The sequence below is a fragment of the Esox lucius genome, chromosome 7 (assembly GCF_011004845.1).
Source record: "Esox lucius isolate fEsoLuc1 chromosome 7, fEsoLuc1.pri, whole genome shotgun sequence".
Taxonomy (NCBI): Eukaryota; Metazoa; Chordata; class Actinopteri; order Esociformes; family Esocidae; genus Esox; species Esox lucius.
Window position 1 is genome coordinate 5,833,719 of NC_047575.1, and position 22,909 is coordinate 5,856,627.

The following is a 22,909-nucleotide window of genomic DNA, read 5'->3' on the forward strand; positions in this document are numbered from 1 at the left end:
TGTGCATTGTTTCCCCGCCATCGTCCGTCCCCAGCTGTGGCAGCTATTCGAGAAGGTGGAGGAGCACGAGATGGAGGCCAGCATGCACTTCTCCCCTCCATTCGATGACTGCACCCTGGTGGACCTGAGATGGATCAGGAGTCTCATTCTTCACACCCTGGAGCTGCTCTACCTCAAGGCTCGCTGGGAGAACTTGGCTCACCTCAGTCTTCTCCTTAACTCACACACACGGTAGGTAACACGCACACAATGAAATCACACAAGTTGGGAAGTGTGTTGAAGGGGTGGGATAGTGTGTTTATTGGAGTGTTTGCGTGTGCGATACTGTATATGTTGTCCCTGGATAACATTGCTGTTTCCATGCTATGTTTTTTTGTATCCCAGAGAGCGTTACACCCACATTATCACTCCTCTCCTGGTCCATGCTCAGAGGAGACTGCTGGAGAGGATTAGCTCCTTCGGAGGGCCACCAGTCCCTCAGCCACACCACATAGAAACGCAGAAAGTCACCGGGCAAAAGGTTAGAGGGGATAGCCTTTTACCACTTAATGAAATACGGAACAAGATTTCACACTCCAAATGGTCAGAATGTCTCTGATTAAAAGACAAGAAAAAAAGCTGAAAGTTGGATTTGTGGGCTAAGAATGTGTTTTGGAAATAACGTTACTAATATAATACATCTTTATATTATTTTAGTTACAGTACAGTAGGGAGGAGAGGCTATGGAAACTGGAATGGGAGACTGAGAGGAAGGGCACAGACTACTGGCCAAGGCTCGAACCCCCATCACATGTGTTCCTGAGTCAAGAGCTCCTGACTCATATCAATCAATCTAATTTATATTATAAAGCCCTTTTATAAAGCCATTTTTACATCAGCAGTTGTCACAAAGTGCTTTTACAAAAACACCCAGCCTGAAGCCCCAAGGAGCAAGCAACAATGGTGTTGAAGCACAGTGGGTTGGAAAAACTCCCTAAAAGGGGCCAACATTTAGGAAGAAACATATAGAGGAACCAGACTCAGAGGGGTGACCAGTCCTCTTCTGGCTGTGCCGGGTGGACATTTTAAGAGTACAAATTGTAGGGCTGTGTGTAGGGCATGTGGGCTGTGTCAAAAGTCTATTAAATCTAATCTAGGTCAGAATCATGACCAGGTGGACAAGAACCGGGACAACTGGGGGAAGGGGGGTGGTCAGCAGAGTGGCAGCTGTAATCATCAGGTATTGTCATGATCTGCGACAACCAGGAGGTCTTTGGATAGGAACAGCTTCTAGTCTGGTACCCCTGAAGTGTAGGCCTAGACCTCATGTCCTAAGTTTAAACGGAGCAGGTGACAAAGAAAATTGACATAGAGAGCGCATTCCTTAGATTTCCAAATAATGTACAGTGGAGAAGGAGAACTGGCCATAATCCCCCGGCACAATAATATAACAGTGTAAGACTTGTGGCTGAGACAGGGGGGTCCAGTGACACTGTGGCCCTATCCGGGAGGAGGCACCGGACAGGGCCCAACAGGAAGCAAGTCAATCCACCCACTTTGCCAAACATCAACTGCAGGGACAGCAACCAACTGCAACCACACTGAAATGCTCTTGACCACTAGGCCATCCTGTCATGTGTGTGTTGACCAGTCTCTCTCCCTTTGTGTCAGATCACCTGTAAGAACTATGCAGGGACACAGCTTCTGATAGGCTGGACTCCCCTTGCTGTGCCATCCCCCAGACAGGGGAACAACGCTCCTAGCAACCGAAACACTGAGCGTCTCGAACTCTCTGGTATGGGAATCCCATTGCATCTGAAAATCAATCAACCAATCAAATCTTTGCGTTGAAATACAGTATCACTCAAAAGTTAATCAAGGGTATTTATTTATTGTTATTATTTTACAATTTTACACACTAGAATAAAAGTGAAAGCATATAAACTATTAAATTACACATTTGGAATCTTGTAGCAACCAAAAAAAGTGTTACACAAATAAGAATACATTTTAATTTTAGATTCTTCAAAGTATCAACCCTTTGTCTTGATGACACTCTTGGCATTCTCTCTCTCTTCATGAGGTGGTCATCTGGAATGCTTTTCCAACAGTCTTGAAGGAGTGCCCGCATATGCTGAGCACGTGCTGACAGCTTTCCCTTCACTCTGTGGTCTAACTCATCCCAGTTAATCTGTGATTGTGCAGTCCAATTAATCTGATGCAGCAAAATCATTTTTCTTGGTCAAATAGCCGTTACACAGCCTGGAGGTCTGCCCTAGGTCATTGTCCTGTTGAAAAACAAATGGAAATCCCACTAAGCACAAAACAGATGGGATGACATATTGCTGTTGAATGCTCTGGTAGCCATGCTGGTTGAGTGTGCCTTGAATTCTAAGTAAATCACAGACAGTGCCACCAGCAAAACACCTGCACACTATCACACCTCATCCATGCTTCACGGTGGGAAACACATGTGGAGATTATTCGTTCACGTACTCTGCGTCTCACAAAGAACCAGAAATCTCAAATTTGGACTCTGCAGGTCTAATGTCAATTTCTTATGTTTCTTAGCCCAATCAAGTCTATTCTCCTATTGTTGTCCTACAGTAGTAGTTTCTTTGCAGCAATTCAACCATGAAGGCCTGATTCACACAGTCTCCTCTGAACAGTTGATGTTGATATTTGTTTGTTACTTGAACTTGGGCCACAACTCTATTAAGTTCTTTAGAGTTGCTCTAAGGCTGGTAACTCTAATGAACTTGCAGCAGAGGTAACTCTGGGTCTTCATTTCCTCTGGCGGTCCTCATGAGAGCCAGTTTCATCAAAGTACTTTTTGGGGTTTTTGTGACTGCACTTGAAGAAATGTTTAAAGTTCTTGTAATGTGCAGGATTGACTGACCTTTGTCCTAAAGGGATTATGGACTGGTGTTTCTCTATGATTATTTGAGCAGTTCTGGTCATAACATGGACTACTACAGTACAGACATAAAGATGGTTGGGTGGTTACATTGAAAAATCTACAATATGAAATGTATTTGGATCTGTTTAATACTTTTTTTGTATGATTCTGTATTTGTTATTTCATAGTTTTGACTATTATTCTGCATTTCATAGTCTTCACTATTATTCTACAATGTGGAAAATAGGAAAGCTAAAGAAATAAACTTTTGACTGGTACTGTATGTAGGTCAGTAAAGATAACACTTTTATTAATATCATCCTTACACAACGTGGCCCCTTAACCTTTGAATGCTTATTCTACTACTGATTCAACTATTCCATTTCTACTCACACATCTGTCCATCTGGTCTGTGTGTTTGCTGGTGTTGCTGATGTGGGTTGGTGTGTTGGTGATAATGTGTTGTAGAGGTGCGTCGGGCCATGTGCTTGGTGTGTGTTCCTCTGGATGTGGAGGATACACTTTGCTGTTTCCGAGAGACCCTGGAGAACGGAAGTCACACTGTACAAAACTTCAGACACAGCCGCACACTACTACTGCTGCTGCTGGCCCACACACAGCCCTGTGAGTGGATCCTGTCACTGCTCTTACTACAATACAAATCTCTTTGGTTTGATAACTCAGATTAAATCAATCAGAGACACAGAAAAACATTAGTCAGGCCAAAATCAGATGTTTGACATAACTAATGAGATGAAAGTAAGCACTGGTTTGACCAGCAATGGCAAATGACCTGGTAGACCAAGACCTCAACAGTGGATGACCAAAGAATGCTCATTTTAATAAAGAAAAAGAATAGACACTCCAGGAGATATGTGTGAACAAGGGCGTTGTTTGTATTGTTTATTTGGGGGGGGGGGGGGGGGGGGGGGGTCAGGATCAATGGATCCCAGGATTTTCACTGTTTTCCAGGGGGGTCATTGACCTGTCTGTAATATGGAGGGTGGTTGAATATGTCAGCTACTACCATTCGCAGAAGACTTCACCAGCCAAAATACTGACAAATTAACTAAATTAACATACTGAAAGATGTAAAAACTCTAGTTTGTTTTAAATAAACTGATGGCCTAAAATATTTTGTTTTGGAAAAAGGCATTGTGCAAAGATGAGAAAATTTTTATCAAGAACCAGAGTGATGGCAAGAGGAAGTAAAAGAAAAAAAGGAACTGTCATACCAACTTATCTGTGAAATAAGGTGAAAGGGGTGTTACATTTTGGTCAAGTATGGCTGGAACTGGGTCACTTGTCTTCAGTGATGATGTGACTGCTGATGACAGCAATGAATTCTGAAGTTTGCCGAAACAGCTTGTCTTTTTAGATACAACCAAATGGCGTAAAACCCATTGAATGGCATTTCGCATTGCAGCAGGACAGTGATGCTTAACTAACCCAGTTGTTTTTCAGGGCCAAAAAGTTTAATGGCCATGTCAGTCCTGAATCCCACTGAAAATGTGCTTCACTTACTGAAGACAAGACTGAAGGAAAAAATGGCCCAAAGAAAAGGGAACAGAAGATGAATGCATACAGGCCTGGTAGTGTCTGGTGATGGGTCACAGAATTCATGCAGTTGAAATGGGACAGCCAAAGGAAATGGACACAGAGCATGAAATAATTGGATTGGGAGGGGAGATGAGGATGTAATCAAACTTAAAAGAACAAGCGCTTTGCAGGGGAGTCGGTTTTATCTCCGGAGGGGACATCCCGGTGGCGGTTTGGGAGGAACAGGCTTAGAAGGTTCTCCTGGTCATCTTTCTTCTTCCCTGGACCTTTCGCTTTCTTCTTTATTTTTGGGTTGTTCTTTCAGCTGCTCCTTGGGAGCTCTTACATGCCTCTCATGATAAGGTCCTGGTGAAAGGCAGCTGTGCAGGGTGGGGCTTCCGGAACGCTGTGCAGGGGCGGGGTTTCCGGAACGCTGTGCTGGGGCAGGGCTTCCGGAACACTGTGCTGGGGCTGGAGCGCGTTTGCACCACTCAGTAACCAAATGCAAAGTATTTGAAATGCAAAGTACTACATATGATGACTTTAATGTTTGGTATGTTAATTTCTTCAATTACTTTTGTTTCACTTAAATGGGTGAGTTTATCTGAAAAGGTCTGCAATTTCTATAAATATTGTGGTTCTAAACACCCTGAAATTAAAGCTAACAATTAGCACTTTAACCTCTTAGTCATCATTTTATTACAGCTCCAATGTACGTTAGAGAGCCAGAACAAAACCTGTGTCACTGTCCAAATAATTAAGGAATGTACTGTATAGTGCTTATAAGATGTGTAATTATGTTTTTTGCTTCTTTTTTCTTTGCTAACCTATATCAGTGGTAGTGGTACAAAAAATGTAAATGTTTTAAAGTAATATTCTGTTTATTTGTAGGCTCAGACTACTGTAGGCTGTAGATACACCATACCAGCTTTGACAGCCCCTCTAAAACAACTGACACATTGTTCTTAGCTTCAAAAAGCCAAATTGGCACACTGTACAGCTGTGAAGACTAAACATTTTTTGGCCCAACTGATTGTTTTGCATGTATGAAACAAACATTTCTGTGTCTCTGTGCCAGTGTATAAGGTTCCCTTCTGTAGGGAGAGCAAAAGTCGTGCTCAGGGTCACGGCAGAGTGGACTTTAATTTGACGGCGTGCAAGGCCCCAGCCATTGGCCCTCCAGACCTGAGCAGTGAGGACTTCAGCACGCTGAGCTCCATTTACGGCTGCCCTCTGCCCCCAAACCAGATACACACTGTCATCAACTCATACAGCAACACCATACGTAAGATTCTAAACGTGTACATTTGAATTGTTAAGCTGAAGCTCACCCAGGGCAGCTTACATTAGCAGTTAGGGTTAGGGCCCTTTTTTCAGGCCCTTGATCCCTGACTTGGGGAAGTTGCGCGCTATATCATGATGATATAAGGAAATCCTTGCTAACGGAAATAATGTTTGTTTTTTTGTCATCAATGTTATTTTACTGCTAATATAGAATGATCAGTCGTTTTCAATTTATCATGGGAATATTGGGCCGCAACTGAACTGAGACAACTGGTTGTAGTCTAGGAATTTTGGCATTTTAGGGGCAAGCCATTTGGCCTTCGGTGTAACAATTTTTTTTGTTACATTGAAGTGCAGAGTGCATATTTAAAATGACTAATACTACAAGGATGTTAGTAACATCTCAGTCAGGCATGTTAGTCAAGCTTTAAGTTTTCCAATCTGCTCCTATAGACCGCCTTGAATTACTACGTCTTACTATCTTACCTGTTAGTTTGTGGCCTCTCTCCCTCGCTCAGCCTACCTTTTTGATCCATGCAATTGTTATGACTGCCTCTCTCCTGAATGAAGTAAACACATATAATACAATCCTAAATTCAGCTGCTGTCCTGCTATCAGAGATCCTATTCAATTACTCTGATTTACATGATGACAGATCAACAGTCTATCACTTTCCTGCCATGATCATACATAGCATGAACCAAATTCTTAAAATATTAAATATGCTTTAGCTATATCTAGATGATTCAAAACATAAACAGAATTTTAAAAATGTACAGCTTTTGTGTGTATATTGTTACCAAGAAGCTACTAACACTCCATTCTTGACTGGTTCTGGCTCGTCCATTACTTAGCTAGCTACTTGCAGACCCTCTGGTAAAGACTAAGACAGAGATTGTGTAAATCATTTTAGCAGGCGTTATTCCTTTCAAATCATTCACTATCACACAGCCTTAGGAACTACTCAGTGTTATCTAGCAAGCAAGCTACTGTAATGTTTGTTGGATTAAACTTCAAAATAATCTTAACAGTTTTTTGCCAGAAGAAAACTTATATTTTGTAATGTTTGTTCTATAGCTATGAAAATGTATTGACGTTTATATACGTTGTACTAACTGTGAAAACAAAACTTAAAGCTACAGTAATTCACTAAACCAGCCTACACACACTGCTCGTCATGAAAGAATAAATGAGAATGTTGGATTTGGTCGCACAGACATGACAAGTTCCAAAGCGTCAGTTTTTCAAAATAAAAGTATTATGCAAAACAATGTTATTGGGTGGGACACTTTAACACTTTTCTAATAACGGGGGGGACATGCCCCCCTTGGCTTCTACGCCCTTGTTTGCAGCTATCTATTGATCGATGCATTTAGTCCATTCTTGTGGTTCTCAAATGCGAACTACAAACAAACATACTGACTAATTTGCCCTACAAGTTACCATCATTAAACATTGGTGGTGCAAGTTCTAGAAGCGTAAAACATAATTGAGCCATGAAAACGATTATTTGATCTCAGAGCTCAGGGAAACCTTAATCAGCAACTCCCTGTTTTCTGAGCTCATGGATACAAGCAATCTTTGCTGATATTCTCATCTTCCCAAGGGCTTCAAAGACAAGCCACAGAGCCATTTTTCGTCCCAATATTGTTGCTCATTAGTCTCAAGAGTACAGTAAGGAGAAAGACAGTGCAAAGGTGTTGATCTTCACACACACAGAAATCCAAACTGTGTACCTTATTGTTCATCAACCTCTCTTAACAATTAAATGCGGAAAAATCAAAGACAAATGGACTGTTTAGAAAAATAGTAATATGGGCCCTTAGGCCCAAGTGACCTGTTTAAACGTTTTAACAAGTGTGTGATTGTGTGAGTACAGATACATTTTATGAAAATACCCCTACAGTCCCCAGGCATGAACCAGTTGAGAACAACTGCACCTAAGGCTGTCGGCAGTCCCTTAACCCATTTAAAACAGTTTAAAACTGCTGTAGTCAGGGCCACACTGTTACTGTTAACCAGTGTTGCTGTTCACTGGTCTCAACACAGAAAAAACACAGAACCATCAGAACCGTATTTAACATGCTCCCACCAAAGTCAAGACTGTGATTAGGGTTGCAAAATTTCAACTTTTAATACATCTTAACAACATGGATTTTAGTTCCTGATATAATTGGGATTGATTTGTCTGATGTTGCTGGATGTTTTTTGGAAGTGCTTTGTATTTAACTAAGAGGGGCACATGACATCCTTTTTCTCTTTGCTTGTATCTAGAGTACCTTGAGGCCAACAACCATAACTCTCTCAGGGTACAGGCTCTTCATGACCTGGGAAATCTGCACTATTATAATGGAAACAGAAGGTAAGATACATTTTATATATATGTTCCTCTATGTACTTATAATGTAGGCTAATGTCAGATCTTTTGTTTAAAGTGTCTTGCAAAAAGTATTCTACCCCCTGACCAATAAACTACTTGACTTGAATTACAAATAACACATTAACATTTTATTCTGTGGGATGTCTTTTGTTACATTTCTGGGCATGGATATTTGATTTACATTCCAACCAAATGCATTGATAAAGCTAACTGAATTTAACAATTACACAAAAGATTTACTTTGAAACCATTTATGCAATTAAAATATACAGAAATGCAATTCCCTTAAAATGTTAGTACACCCGCCCTTTACCATACATAAAATGGCAAACATTTAAAATTACAAAAAAGGTGCAAATAATTAGAAATTGAGTAACTTGAGAGGGTCGTGACTTTGAATATTGGAAGTTGGAATGAAGATGAAGATTAGAAACTTGGTCTGGTTTGATCTTAACCTTATGGGTGTGTGGAAACACATTATGCCAAGATCAGATGACCTATCTGAGGCACTCAGAAAAAACATTATTAACACCCATAAGTGGGAGGGCTTGCAAAAGCTATTTTCAAGCAGTTAAGATTCGTAGAGCATGGAGGCAGTGTCATTATGATTTGGGGATTCTTTTCTGCCAAAAAGGTGAACTGAACATGGATCTTGCAACAGGACAGTGATCCAAAATACACAAGCAAAGCTACAACAGAATGGATGTAATAGAAGAAATGAAGGTGTATAAAATGGCTGAGTCAAAGCCCAGATCTTAATCCTATCAACATTCTGTGTGGTGGAAGAGACATTTTAGATAAAGGAATACAAATGCATGGATTAGTTGCCACTAAGTGGAAGCTTCATCACAACCCCTAGGCGCTGCCCATAAAAAGCTGTTCAACAAAACTTAATGCTCCAGTAAGAAGGGAACTTAGCGATTTAGCACATCAGCACATTTAGTGTATCCGTTTATAATCTCTGGAATTGCTGCTTTTTTGCTTTATATAATATTTTCCTTTATATTTTTCTTAATTCTTACTGCGTAAATGTTGCGTCATGTCACAATAATTTAATTGTTCAGAATAACGCTGTTATTCAGTGCATTTGATAAATGGAGAGAAACCCAGCTGCAATGTGTGGATAGGTTTTGTGTTCAGATTAGCTTTTTGGCCATAACTAAAGCACTGTGTGGTTTAATCCTAACACTGCCCATGCCTCAATACATGAACATTGCTGCAGTGAAACATGATATCCCCAAAGCCTGATGCTGTGGGAATGCTTCGCATCTCCACTGACTGGACATCTTGTTAAAAGTTAAATAAAAATGGATGTAGCAAAATACAGTGAAAAACTGCAAGTGAACCATGCACTAAACAAAAGCTTGTGAGCAAATTCACTGATCATCAGGACAGTGATCCTAAGTACCAAGCCAAAGAGACATTGGAGTGGCTCAAGGGAAAGGTGATTTGACTCCAGAGGCCCACAAAGAGTGCCTATCTCAATGCATAAAACAGTACTGTTTTAAAAATTTCGGTACGCAGATATTGTCCAACAAACTTTAACAAACTGAAGAAAATTTGCCTAGACGAATGAGCCAAAATCACAACATTTACAGTTTTTGCAAAGCGGGTACATACTAAAAAACATAATTTACAAAATATTCATATTTTGGGGTTGAATACTTAACCAACATATTTTCTTTTCCTAGAAAGTCTCAGTGTTTTAAGATAAAATATCAAACAGAACAACATTTTAATGTAGCATTTGTAATTTAGTCAAGGGGTTTAATACTCTTCCTAGGTACTGTATATTCTGAATCTAATCTGCTTGGATCCTTAGGGCAGCTCATTCCTACTGGAGCAAAGCAGTAGACTGTGCCCTGCAGAGCTCTGGGATACTGGATTCGTGGGACGGGGTGTTGTGGGCAACAGATTCCCCCCAACACCGAAACATCCTGCAACAGGCTGGAGTCTGGGGTTGTCTGCAGGGGGCTATAATGACTGCGAAGATTGCTCAGTGAGTCTGAGATTTAACATAGCTTTGAAGTCTTTCCAATTTTCTATGAAAAATGACCTACAGTTGGGTCCGGAAACTGTTGGGACACTGACACAATTTTCATAATTTTGGCTCTGTATGCCACCACATCGGATTTGAAATGAAACAACCGAGATGCAATTAAAGTACAGACTTCCAACATCAATTGAAGTTGAACAAAAATATCGTATGAAATGTTTATACACATTTTCATACACAGTCCCCATTGTCAGGGGCTCAAATCTAATTGGATAAATTAACACAATCATAAATAAAATGTAAATTTTTAATACTTTCAAGAATCCTTTGCAAGCAATGACTGCTTGAAGTCTGGAACACATGGACATCACCAAACGCTGGGTTTTGTCTTCAAGAGAAATGCATGCTCGATCGGGTTGAGATCAGGTGATTGACTCGGCCATTGCAGAATATTCCACTTCTTTGCCTTAAAAAACTCTTGGGTTGCTTTCACAGTATGTTTTTGAGCCATTGTCCATCTGTGGTCCAATCAACTTCACTGAATTGGGATGAATCTGAGCAGACAGTGCATCCCTATACAGTTCAGAATTAATCTGGCTGCTTCTGTCTTCTGTCACATCATCAATAAACACTAGTGACCCAGTGCCATTGGAAGCCAGTTTTACAGATGATATGGTATGCTTTGGATCATGAGCCTTTCCAAGCGTTCTCCATAGTTTTTTCTTCCCGTCATTCTGGTACAGGTTGATCTTAGTTTCATCTGTCCAAAGAATGATGTTTCAGAACTGGTTTTTTAGATGTTTTTTAGCGATCTGGGTTTTCTATTCTTCAGGCTTATGAATGGTTTGCACCTTGTGGTGAACCCTCTGTATTTGTCTTCTCATTATGGTAGGCTTGAATAATGATATGCCTACCCCCTGGAGAGTGTTCTTCTCTTGGCTGGATGTTGTGAAGGGGTTTTTCTTTACCATTGGAAAGGATCCTACGATCATCCACCACAGTTGTCTTCTGTGGACGTCCAGGCCTTTTTGTGTTGCAGAGCTCACCAGTGTTTTTTTTCTCAGAATGTACCAAACTGTTGATTTGGTCACTCCTAATGTTCTTGCTATCTCTGATGGATTTTTTTTTGCAGCCTAAGCATGCCCTGTTTCACTTGCATTGAGAGCTCCTTTGACCGCATGTTGTGGATTCACAACAACAGCTTTCAAGTGCAAATGCCACACCTGAAATCAATTCCAGACCTTTTACCTGCTTAATTAATGTAGGAATAGCCCACACCCGTCCATGAAACAGGTTTTGAGTCAACGGTCCAATTACTTTTGGTCCCTTAAAAAGAGGGGGCTACATATTAAAGAGCTGTAATTCCTAATCCTTTCTCCAAATCAGATACGAATACCTTCACATTAAAGCTGAGAGACTGCACTTAAAGCCCATATTCATTATTTAACTGTATCTTTAATATATTTAGGTAAATAGCCAAAATAACAAAACTTGTGTCAGTCAGTGTCCAATTATTTCTGGACGTAACTGTATATTTCTTTACATTATGAGAGATATGGTTTTCCTTTTCTTTGTTGGAACGATGTGGGCAGATTGGTGTAGGGCTATACTGTTCATAAAATACATTAACGTGTATAATGTGTAAGGTGATTGGTCAGCTAGCTCATACTTTGGGTTTATGACGTTATTGTCTCAAATGTATTCTGCATCCCCAAATAAAATTATATTATATGAGTCCACAACATTATTTGGGTTTTAGAAAAGTTAGCAGAATCTAGATTTTCAGTAGGCAGTTACCCAACTTCAGTAAACAGAAACATGCAGTCAAATAAATGATCAATCATTCAGTAAGTCAATGCAGTTGTTTTCACAAATGTATTGAAGGGATGTAACCGTGGCCTCATTGTATCTTCACATATAGGTTTGCTTTCACCACCAATATCAGTCAGCGCACAAAATTCTCCCTCCTGTCTGCTCAGCTTTTCAAGGTATTATTGTCTGTGTGTTGTGTTTGTACCTTTGGAGCTCCAGCACAACATGTGCATCCAATAAACCTGTCAAGAACATAATTTGTTGAATTTCTTTAGTGTCTGGTTTTTGTTACAGAACAGCCAACTTACCCTGAATATCTCTTCTACCAAGTTAAACCACCGGTGCAGCTAATCGTGCCCTGTGTTTCTTTTTCGGCCAGTGTCTTCTGCAGGCCTCCCTGCCACACCCTCAGAGTGACCTGCAGTACTCATCCTATACTGTAGGGGAGGAGCTGATTCCTGGTCTGGACCTGTTTTCTGAACCTGACAGAGGACCTCTCGGAACCACTGTGTCCAGCCTGGCCTTCCTCTGCCACTGGCTCTACACCTCGGGACACCATATCACCGTACCTACTCAGACATCTGGCACTTTTTGATTTAATTTAGTAGTTTTGGGGAAGAGTCCATTGAAATCTGATCTGAATGTGCTTGTTTGTTTAGTGTCTGTTAACCCATGAGGTGCTTGTTTCCTCATTGTCTATGGGGCTGATTATATTGGCATATTAGTTAAATATGTAAGGGAGAACTTGGTCTCAAATGACTCCCTGTTTAATTAAATGTAAATAAATTAGGCTTTAATTGCGATGGATTATTCAATTGGATTTTGAGTTGTCTTTCTGTTACAGGCTCTGCCTATACTGGCTCTCTACCTTCACTTTGTGGGAACTCTGTGTCGGGACCCACGCCTCACCATTAAAGGAAGGATACTGAAGGTTTGTAGAAATCCGTCATCTGAACTGTTACTGAAAGGTTGCTACATTGAGCCAGCAAAGGTGAAATGTCTGTAATTCTGTCTCTGACCAAGAAAGTCAACCCTAACCGCTCCTGTCGGTAAGTAGACGTATCATAATTGCCTTTTACAGGTAGTTAGAAATATCATAACTTGGAACATATTTCCTTATGTTTTTCTACCCTGTTTGTCTTCCACATAACCAGCGGTTTAAAACTGTACACTCTTTCAGATGACAGTTTATACCTTTAGGCTTAAGTTGTGGCCAAAAGTGTTGGCAAAAACCCTTACAAAATGTTTCGTCTCCACACATTTTTATATCAATGCTATTATACCAACTTTTGTTTTTGATTCACAAAGCAACATATCCTTTTAAATCAGAAAATAAACAGAAATGGCATTAACAAAATTAGTGACACCCTAGACTTGATATTTCTTGTCTCTCTCAGCAGTGGGTTTCCTACCATATAACCCCCTTTAACTGAGTTGGTGATAGACTGTCACGGACTGTCGGTAGAAACAGGAGCCAAACGCAGGGAGGTAGCTTGCGTCCTTTTATTTAGGTAGGGCAAGCGTAGTAGGGTGCCGATCAGGCCGTCGATAATAACACTGGGACAATAGTAAAAGCGCCCAGGAAAAGGGAAGAACATAGGTGTCGACAGAACGTCGTCAAACAAACCCACAAGATATAATATAACCCACAATAACCCCCTAACAAACAGATACCAAACGTAATTACACATAACAAGCAACAGGTGCGCTGGTGTACCAGAGGGAAGGGGGTGGTGGTTTCAGAACCCAGGTGCACCAGCAGGGGGAGCCCCAGGGGAGGGAGTGGTGACAGACTGTGTGAGTTGTTACTGTGGTGCCTGAAGAAAAGCTTGAATTGGTTGAGGTGCTTACTCAACCATTCAAACAATCGTTCGCTGCAATCTTCTATCAAGTTTACACTTGTGGCCACGCCCACGGAGGTTGACCACAGTGGCCCCAGGAAGGTAGCCAGCCTACTTCTCTGTAACATTTGTACGTGGAATCTGGAACATCACAGTCTCTGGAGATGGACTTGTAGCCTTGAGATTTTCTTTGTGCCTGTCTGTGGTTTTAATTTCTCAATAATTATGCTATACACAGTGACCCAAGACAGGAGAGTCCTTTTTTCTAGTCAAACTGGTTAGTAAAAGAATAGAGCAGCGGCGGCCCTACGTTTTTGTTGTGGTGTAGTTTTTGAGGAAAGTTAAGTATGAATGAGTAAAACCCGAAAAAAATCTGTGCTTTTACTTCACTGACATTTGTAACTGTTCATCCCCTCACTTTTCCGGTGTAGCAGCCCGAAAACCACATTGACGGCGCTATGGCGGGGTGCCCTCGGGTCGGTCCTGGTGTGGCTTCCTTGTGGAATGATGTGGTTTTTCTACTGTGTGCAGGTGAAGGTGCTGACGGAGCTGGGGCTTTACAACCAGGCTATGAAAGAGATGGCCCGGGTCACACAGGCACAGGAGATCCCACTAGCTGACGGATGTTACAGCAACATAGAAAAACATGTGGTACGACTGACAAGCACCCATTCTCACCCAGTCTCTTTGAACATCATTTGTATTTGATTGATTGATTTGATTTGCAGACAATCCGAAAGTTCCACTTGAACAAGCCTATCATGGACTCTGCAAACATACAGGTAGGATTTCATTGTGTGGGCCAACTGCCTGTATGCGTGAGAGAGAACGGGTTTTACGACATAAATGGGAACATTTCCTAAACCTGTGGAAAACTGCAATTGGCATAAGTGTAAAAAGTTACTATTGAGGTTAAGATTAGGCTACGGTTAAGATTATGGTTAGAATAAGTACAATTTAGACTTTTAAGGGAATACATTTTGATGTCCCCATTCAGATAAATGAGTCAGTCATGTGAGTGTCTCTGCCCCGTGTCCAGGCTCTGGAGGACCTGGTTAACCTTCATCTGAGCTCAGAGGCCAGTGACTTGTACGGCCCCAGACTGAGCAGACATCTCACCCTGGCCAGAGTACAGCTCATCCTGGCCTTCAGTTCCACCATACACTCCATGCCGGAACCGCTAGGACAGGGTAACAATTCAGAACTCACTCTTACTGACATCTTGACCTCCTGATTTCTCCTGAAAACCACCTCGCTTTATTGCTTTCATCACCTAACACCTAGCAGAATCCCACTGTTGCTTGAGCAAGGCTTTTGCTCCTATGGAGTTGCCCCAGATAAGAACGAAGCACACTTTTCCCATTCATTTTTGTATGCACTGTTTTGGAAATATGTGGCATGGGAATACACAATAGGGCCTACATATTGCCTTAGTTTTTTTATATTCTCCAGATATCTCAGATGGGACGGTGTGTACCAGCTTTGTTAGTAAGACCTCCAGCAACCCAAACTCTCCCCCTGGAGGGAGGGATCATGACAGTGAAAAGTCTCACAGTGGATCCCCAAGTATGAAGAACAAGGAGGCCAAAGGAGCGCAGTTTGACCTCCAGACAGACAAACTCACCCTTAGCAAACTCAAGGTGTGTGTCCATGTGTAGTGTGTACAAAACAAAGCCAGTGTAAGTGGTTTGTAGGCCAACTTGGAAAAAGACAGGTAGGGGAGAGTGGGGTGATTTGTGCCAGGGGGGAAGTAGATCCACCCCTTGTTTCTGGAAAACCATAGAAGAAATTTGAAATGTGACCACATCATTTTGAAAAGCCATCCATTGTACTCATCCTCCAGAGAAGAGAGAGACATGGCATGAGAGGTAAGCACATTTTAGCTCAAAAAACTGTTTTTTTCCTTTCAAAGTAACATTTCTATGATTAAGTTTTTTTTTATTGTAGTGTCTGAACAATTATAGACAAGTTTGAAAACATTTCACACATGTTTTAGTGCTTTAACAGGCTACACAATGAGTCTATAGAGTTAGCATGATGTTAGTTCTTAACTGCTAGATCATGCTAGTTTTTCAAACTTGTGGGTCTGGGGTGATTTGTGCCAAAGGGCCTGGGTTAAGTTGTGCCAGTGGCACAACTCACCCCCACTTGAGATTATTTTCAACATATTATTAATTTCTAATTGTTCTCTTCCATTTTTAATTTTAGACCAAAACCCATCATGCCACGCACTTATAAAAAGAAAGTGACTGTCTACAGTTGCTCAGAAGAGAGTGACATCTCCATTCCACTTAACGACACCACTGATTATGATAGTTCAGATGTCCAGAAAGATGATGATGATGATGATGGTGACAATGATCTGTCTGCTGGTGACTTTGTCATTGTGAGCTTTGCTGGTAAAACCAAATCCTATAACTACGTTGGATTGGTGGAGAAGGTTGAGGGTGCAGACATCAGCGCAAAATTTCTAAGGCAAAGTTGTAAGAAGTCTGTGGATGGAAAGCCCATCTTTCCATTTAAAGAAAATGATGGAGTCATCCCTAGACGTGATGTGCTCAAAAAACTACCCCACACCCCAAAAACTTGGTGGTACAGCCAGAAGGGAGCAGAAGTTTATATTCCCTGCAGCATTGACAAGTGGGATGTTAAGTAGTAGGTCAGATCCAGACCACCTAGACCTACATACTCACAGGGGATAATCTAGAGAAGTGAGGAGGTGGTCATACCTCATCAGTGTTTGACTTAGGCCTACCTGCCATGTGTTTAATTTAGCTGACACTGATTTCAGTTTTGAGTTTGCACTATGTTATTAAAGTTTGCCTAAGTCAGATGTTTAGAAATTAGCCTAGTCACTTTATTCTTATATGTTACATTGACAGACAGCGTTCTATGTATGTCAACAGGCATCTGTTGCCAAAGCCTTTTGTCTGAAATGATTCACAAATATCACATAGGCTATTGTGTATTTAAGTTTTTTGTGTTTTCCCGAAAACTACAAAATATGACTTTATCCAACAGTATTATAGGGTGACAATATCTAAATAAACCTTAAATGAGTAATTTTGTATTGAATTTGTCTTGCTTTCATATAGCGTTACAGTTCATAACATTAAAATGTTCTGTTTTACTTCAGAAATCCCTGGCACAATTTACCCCAATGTATTCCCCCAAAAGGCACAACTTACCCCATACCAGGGGCATGTTGTACCACGAGACCACTTTTTTCCCAAAAGTTATTGTTCTCAGGGATGCACCACGTCCTGAAATATATGTACATCCTTAAGTTGAAGGCATTACTGTCATGGCCTCACTTTAAAGTCACTTTGAGTAAAAACTGGCACAGCTCACCCCACTTTCCCCTACTGCATGTATTTCATTCTGTGTCAAACACTTTATGCTGCCTAAAGAACAAGTAACACAGACCAATCCGCGTGTTCTTTAATTCCTCATAAAAGAGTGCTACAATATAAAAAATAGAAGTGGCAAAAATGTTCAACCCTTTCCACTTTTTTCATACTGTGAAACGGTTCGAGTGCAAGTATCTTTTGGTCTCTGCAGCAGCTGAACCGTCATCAAACCTTGCATTAGTCAGTGTATTTTAAGCCTTTCTAATTGCTTCTCTCCTAACAATTGCTTTAAACAGATTCAACCTCATGTCACTGTGGAGAGAAGCCTCTGTTATACCATATAGTATACAGTCAAACTTGAAAAGAATTGTTCTGGGTGTTCTCTTCTATATCTGACCCTAAACTCTCTCCTGTTCGGTAGGCATTCCTACTGAGAGACGCGTGTCATCTCCTGAACCTCCAGCAGCAGCTCTGCTCCTCCCAACCCCACTTTGACCCAGAGGAAATGGAACTGGCTGTAGACACCTACCTGCTGCTGTCAAGCCTCTACCTGCAGCAAGGCAAAACCGCTCAGAGGTGAGGTGCAAGGCGGTGTCCTGTGTGTTATTTTTGGGTGTATCCGTCATCCACACAGCCACCCAAATCCTTTCCGTTTGTTCTCCTCAGTGCTGACACGGCAGTGTCTGCCATGACGCTGCTTCAGAACTCCCCCGTCACTCAGAGTGGAAGCCCCTCCCCTGCCCACAGACCCTTAACCTCTTCCATCAGAAGACAGTCCATGCCCAAGAGTGAACAGGTACCGACAATCACCGAGCTACCTGACGTAACTGTACCAGGAAACACATTGTGCAGCACCTTTTTTAAGTCATGGCTTGAAAGGACCAAGTGTGTTCTTTTATTATAATCCCACTGCCCCACTGACCCAGGGAAGACAAAGTAGCCTGGTGTCATAGACCAGATGTAACATAATGTTACGTTTGGTATGGTTACATCCAGGGTCGGAAATCTGACATCAACTTTGGAGTGGACAATTACATACATTTTTTGAAGGGACAGCAAAAATAATGCTGTAATACTGTTTTAGTTTGCACTATTGGTTTGCTTACCACTGTAGGTCTGCAAATTCAGCTGTTGTGAACCCTACCAACATAAAACACGTTTACTGGATTAGCCTCATGTTAGCTACGTGCATTGAGTGCCTTTCAGACGGTAGACACGAACACTGTCACTTTACCAACTAAGGAACGCTACATTGCAGTGCAAGCTTCTCTCATTAACTTGAATTCAAACAGCTGGTTGATGTTACTGTAGCTTGCTAGCAAACATCAGCTAACTGCTAGCTAACAAAAACTGTGACCTGTAATTCAGTGCAGCGAAAATTAAGGCTGCTGAAAGGCAGTCACCAACAACAGACTCTGTCAAATTCCCACACACTCACAGTACCTGCACAATGTCCCACTGCTGAGGGCTGTGGGGGGGCAGAGGATCAAACCACTTAAAAACACACTATTGTGTATAATCAGCACTATTAGTAGTATTGTATCTTATTAGTAGTGCTTTTAATCCGTCTTATTAGTATTATTGAAATTGCATAGTTATGCAATTTCAATACATTTCAATAAATGAAATGTTTACATCAGACACATTGTTACTGCAGTCTTTTAAGTAATTAGCAACTTTTCAACTAGTTAGCATTGTAGCTAAGCTTAACATTTTTACCCTAGTGGGTTAAATCCAACCCACTGCTCTTTCAACAAATACTCTATCTTCCACCAATTCCATTTAAATAAAGCATAAAATGTCACAAAAGTCAAATGTCTGAGAATAGATTTAGTTAACCAAGTGGACATTAATAAATAAATAAAAACCATTCAAAATGCAACATAACATACCAGATGAACAGAGAAGTCAAAATGTCTGTGTCATGACCTGTTATCTCCTTTCAAGGGCGGTGTGTGGGAGGCCGAGCACAGTGCCCCCTGCCCCCAGACAGGTGACAGTCCCCAGGCAGTAGAGGCCAGAGAGAGGATGGACCGGGCCCTGTGGCTCCGCTGTAGACTGGCTGTGGTACGCAGTCTGGTTGCACACATCCCCGCCACAGCCATCTACCCAGGTACAATGGATATAGGATGGAAATAACATTTTTGTTTAACTTACAACTGTGTTTTGGTAAAAAAAAGAAAACTGATTTAAAGTGTTGTCAGGATGTTAAACCTGATTTTCCACTTCCTTTTAGTACTGAACTTGAAACATCATCCAGACAGTTTTTGTGATCAAATTTCAATTTCTGAGATTTAATTGACTGTTTAGTTGCACAAGCCATACTGCAGTGACTGGACGGTCTTCAATTCATATTCTAAAGGCAAACGTATTCAGGGCCATCAAAAATGGAAACATCACCAGTTGTGCATTTGAAGAAGCTAGCTACTTCAGCCTTGATAGGTTCTGCGTCATTCCCCTAACTGATGAAATGGAGTAGACGTGCCATCTCTTGCTTGTCTGCACAGGCTGTGTGTTTACACATACTGAAATATAGATTAAACATTTTAGAGCTATAAAGTGGCATGAACACTATTATCCTTGAGAACCAGGCTTTGTGGAAGATGAGAGGTGTACGTGGCTATGCAACAGTGGGGAAAAAAATAGTTTTTGCATTGACAGGCCTTTTATAGACCTTGAAGACATGAGATGGTTGTGTAGTTTATTGAAGGGAAGTTGAATTTTTTTGGCCACAGCAGTATATGGCTCGTGCAAACAAATAGACAAATATATATATCACTTTAACCAAAGAAACTGTCTGGATGATGACACAACAACAATTAAGTGGAAAATATTGTCTAACAGGGTAATTTTTTTTATATCCCTGTAATAAGATAAATCAAGGCATATCAGCAGTGCCTGGAGTAGGTTGTGCACATTGGTTTGGGCACATTTTCAGACTGTGACTCAGATACGGCCAAACAGCATTGCGATATTGTAAAAAAATCGTTGAACCATATTTGGTAAAATTTTGTCCTGAAATGTAACGATTTATACTCTGGCAGGATTAGATGTGTGTGTCTTACCCTGTGTGTCCGTGTGTGTGAGAAGGTGTTGACAGCAGTGTGGAGGCGGCTAGGCTGTTGAAGGAGGGTCTACAGGAGGCTGAGGCGTGGGGAGACCCAGACACCAAAGCCCTGTTTCTCCTCCAAGGGGCTAAACTGGACACACACAGAGGAAGACCCCGCGAGGACAGCATTTCGCTGCTACAGGTCACACATTCTTATTGATAAGTGCATACAATACCCTTAATAAGTATAAGATCAAAGATATTTTTTCTTCATTTGAATCTAAACTCTGAATTTCTTTTTTTTTATCCAACAGTTCCTATGAAGTTTATGTTTTGAGTCTTAGCTTTTATTTGAGGGTGTCATTTTGTTGCTGCCATTAGCAGTTACATCATCAATAAAGACAAGTGAGCCAGTTCCAGTTGCAGCCATACATGCCCATGCATGTTTTAAATAACCCCTTTATGTTATTTTTAATAATTTCACATGTTTTGTAAATCAATTTTGTTGTTGTGACTGTTTCTGTGATTCTGTGTAATTTGTGTAATTGTTGCCCCAGGGCTCCCTTGTAAAAGAGATTTGACTATCCCAATGGGACATCCCCTGGTAAAATAAAGGATAAATAAAAAATAAAATGTTACACCAACTCTGTATTTCAGAGATTAAGTGGTATTCTCAGGATCTTGGGCCATTCCTTTCTTTCTCCACATAATCTTTATCTTATCTATCTACGATACCTTTTCCTCGAACTCTGCAGGCTTTTTAGGTACTTTTAGCAAACTGTTACCTGGCCATCCAAATTTGAACTACTATCCACATCCACAATCTATACCAAAAGGCGATAGTTCAACTGCAATGAGAAGGCATAGTGCTACTCAGCTTCGGCTGATCAATAACCTCAAATTAAAGTTGAGAGTCTGTACTTTAACCTCATTGTGATTGGATCATTTACAATCCAATGTGCTGTCCAAATACTTATGGGTGAACTGTATTAAAAAATGCTACTTGACTGAAAGTGTGGAAAGTTTTTCCTACAAAAGCAGTGGGAAGGATTTAAATCCATGCTGCAGCTTACATGCGCACCCGTGGAACAGACAAAGACTGTTTATACACAACTCTACAGTGTAGACTAATGAATGTCTTGTGTTCTGTAGGAGGCTGTGAGTCTTCTGTCCGGTCGCTCCTGTCTGTCTCCTCGCTCCAGCATAACGTTGGCCCAGGCAACTTTATTACTCAGTGACCTGAGAGGGCCAGGCAGCCAGGTCCTACACCTGCTCACACAGAAACTACTGAAGCAACAGGTCTGTCGGACATCCCTCTCCCTAGGACCTCCGACCAATCTTCTTCCTATCAACACTCCCAATACATACTGATATGTATTATACATAGAAAACTATTGCCAAATAATATTTCCAAATAAATAAAATAATTGTACGCATTTTAAAATGCATACAAAAACATGTATACATTTCCTTTGCGTTCGAAAATGTGTCATGAAAAGGTACCTAATGTATTTTATCCCTCCATGTTGAGACCACTTGTTCTCGTGTGGCTATCACAACATTCCATTGTCACTCTTGAGCGTTGCCTTAATGTGGATGTTATCTCTCAGCTGTGTGTGTTGGGGGAGAACGTGTCATCTGGAGAGGGAGGCATAGTGACCCTTCCTCCAGACCCTGGCCTCTCCAACATCTACCTCCCACAACTCCCTCTGCTAGCCAAGGCCACCATGCGCTTGGGTAGGACTCATACTGTACCACAACAGTTGCAACCCTTTATCTTGATAACATATATTACCTTTAGCTTCTTCAAGCCTATCCGGAACCTATTTTATGAACAAGTTCTATTTCTTTGTCTGCTGTATGCTAACAGGTCACTGCTTGGCTGTTCAGGCCATGACCAGTGCCCATTCCTCTGGTCCGTCTAGCCCCTCCAACCAGTCAACTCCCTCAAGCAAATCCAACCTGGCCACCATTTCAAGCTCCTCTTCCCCCAGCCCATACAGCCAGCCCTGGGTGTGCGCTTTGGAGGTGCTGCAGTCCGCCCTGCTTCTTTGCCAGGCCTGTGCTGCCAGAGACAGACAACTAGAGGCAGATATTCTGTACTGCAAGGGTTAGACACATATTTACAAGATGAAGTGTGTGTGTGTGTGTGTCTGTACTCAGTATATGCCTGAATAACCTTTTAAGTTACAATTTGTTTGTGTGTGTGTATCCAGGGATGGTGGAGCGCTGTCTCATGTGTCTCGGTGACTTTCAACCTCAGACAGTCACGGAGACACTACTGGACTCTATCAATATCTCTGTATCCCACAGCCACAATTCACAGTAAGTGTCTACTGTCATGTCTGGGCTATTATAGTGGATGGCATAAATATCCCCCCCTCTTCAACTTTTTCATATTTTGTCACATTGTGAAATGTAATAATTTGTTTTTTATGAACTGCCTCAAAATGCCTCAAAGTGAGGAAGATTTAGTGTAATGTTTTCAATAAAAAATAATACACATACACTCACCTAAAGGATTATTAGGAACACCTGTTCAATTTCTCATTGATGCAATTATCTAATCAACCAATCACATGGCAGTTGCTTCAATACATTTAGGGGTGTGGTCCTAGTCAAGACAATCTCCTGAACTCCAAACTGAATGTCAGAATGGGAAAGAAAGGTGATTTAAGCAATTTTGAGCGTGGCATGGTTGTTGGTGCCAGATGGGCCGGTCTGAGTATTTCACTATCTGCTCAGTTACTGGGATTTTCACGCAAAAACATTTCTAGGGT

General features: G+C 41.2%; 1 protein-coding gene across 8 annotated transcripts in view; it reads left to right on the plus strand.

Moving 5' to 3' along the window:
- The window catches only part of cfap54 (cilia and flagella associated protein 54), an 81,847-nt gene that overhangs the window by 48,892 nt on the left and 10,046 nt on the right, over nucleotides 1-22,909 (plus strand). For 7 of the 8 annotated variants that reach the window (XM_020047754.3, XM_020047757.3, XM_020047758.3 and 4 more), the window contains 22 exons: nucleotides 35-231; nucleotides 385-520; nucleotides 1,651-1,774; nucleotides 3,347-3,502; nucleotides 5,496-5,702; nucleotides 7,976-8,063; nucleotides 9,904-10,080; nucleotides 11,999-12,065; nucleotides 12,269-12,454; nucleotides 12,734-12,820; nucleotides 14,262-14,381; nucleotides 14,459-14,512; nucleotides 14,770-14,920; nucleotides 15,183-15,370; nucleotides 17,502-17,656; nucleotides 17,747-17,876; nucleotides 19,028-19,193; nucleotides 20,171-20,331; nucleotides 21,282-21,428; nucleotides 21,740-21,866; nucleotides 22,000-22,239; nucleotides 22,346-22,454. In XM_020047754.3, the coding sequence (XP_019903313.2) occupies nucleotides 35-231; nucleotides 385-520; nucleotides 1,651-1,774; nucleotides 3,347-3,502; nucleotides 5,496-5,702; nucleotides 7,976-8,063; nucleotides 9,904-10,080; nucleotides 11,999-12,065; nucleotides 12,269-12,454; nucleotides 12,734-12,820; nucleotides 14,262-14,381; nucleotides 14,459-14,512; nucleotides 14,770-14,920; nucleotides 15,183-15,370; nucleotides 17,502-17,656; nucleotides 17,747-17,876; nucleotides 19,028-19,193; nucleotides 20,171-20,331; nucleotides 21,282-21,428; nucleotides 21,740-21,866; nucleotides 22,000-22,239; nucleotides 22,346-22,454 (3,173 nt within the window). The remainder of the gene's footprint in view (nucleotides 1-34; nucleotides 232-384; nucleotides 521-1,650; nucleotides 1,775-3,346; nucleotides 3,503-5,495; nucleotides 5,703-7,975; nucleotides 8,064-9,903; nucleotides 10,081-11,998; nucleotides 12,066-12,268; nucleotides 12,455-12,733; nucleotides 12,821-14,261; nucleotides 14,382-14,458; nucleotides 14,513-14,769; nucleotides 14,921-15,182; nucleotides 15,371-17,501; nucleotides 17,657-17,746; nucleotides 17,877-19,027; nucleotides 19,194-20,170; nucleotides 20,332-21,281; nucleotides 21,429-21,739; nucleotides 21,867-21,999; nucleotides 22,240-22,345; nucleotides 22,455-22,909) is intronic. The other variant, XM_020047760.3, reaches the window with a different exon arrangement.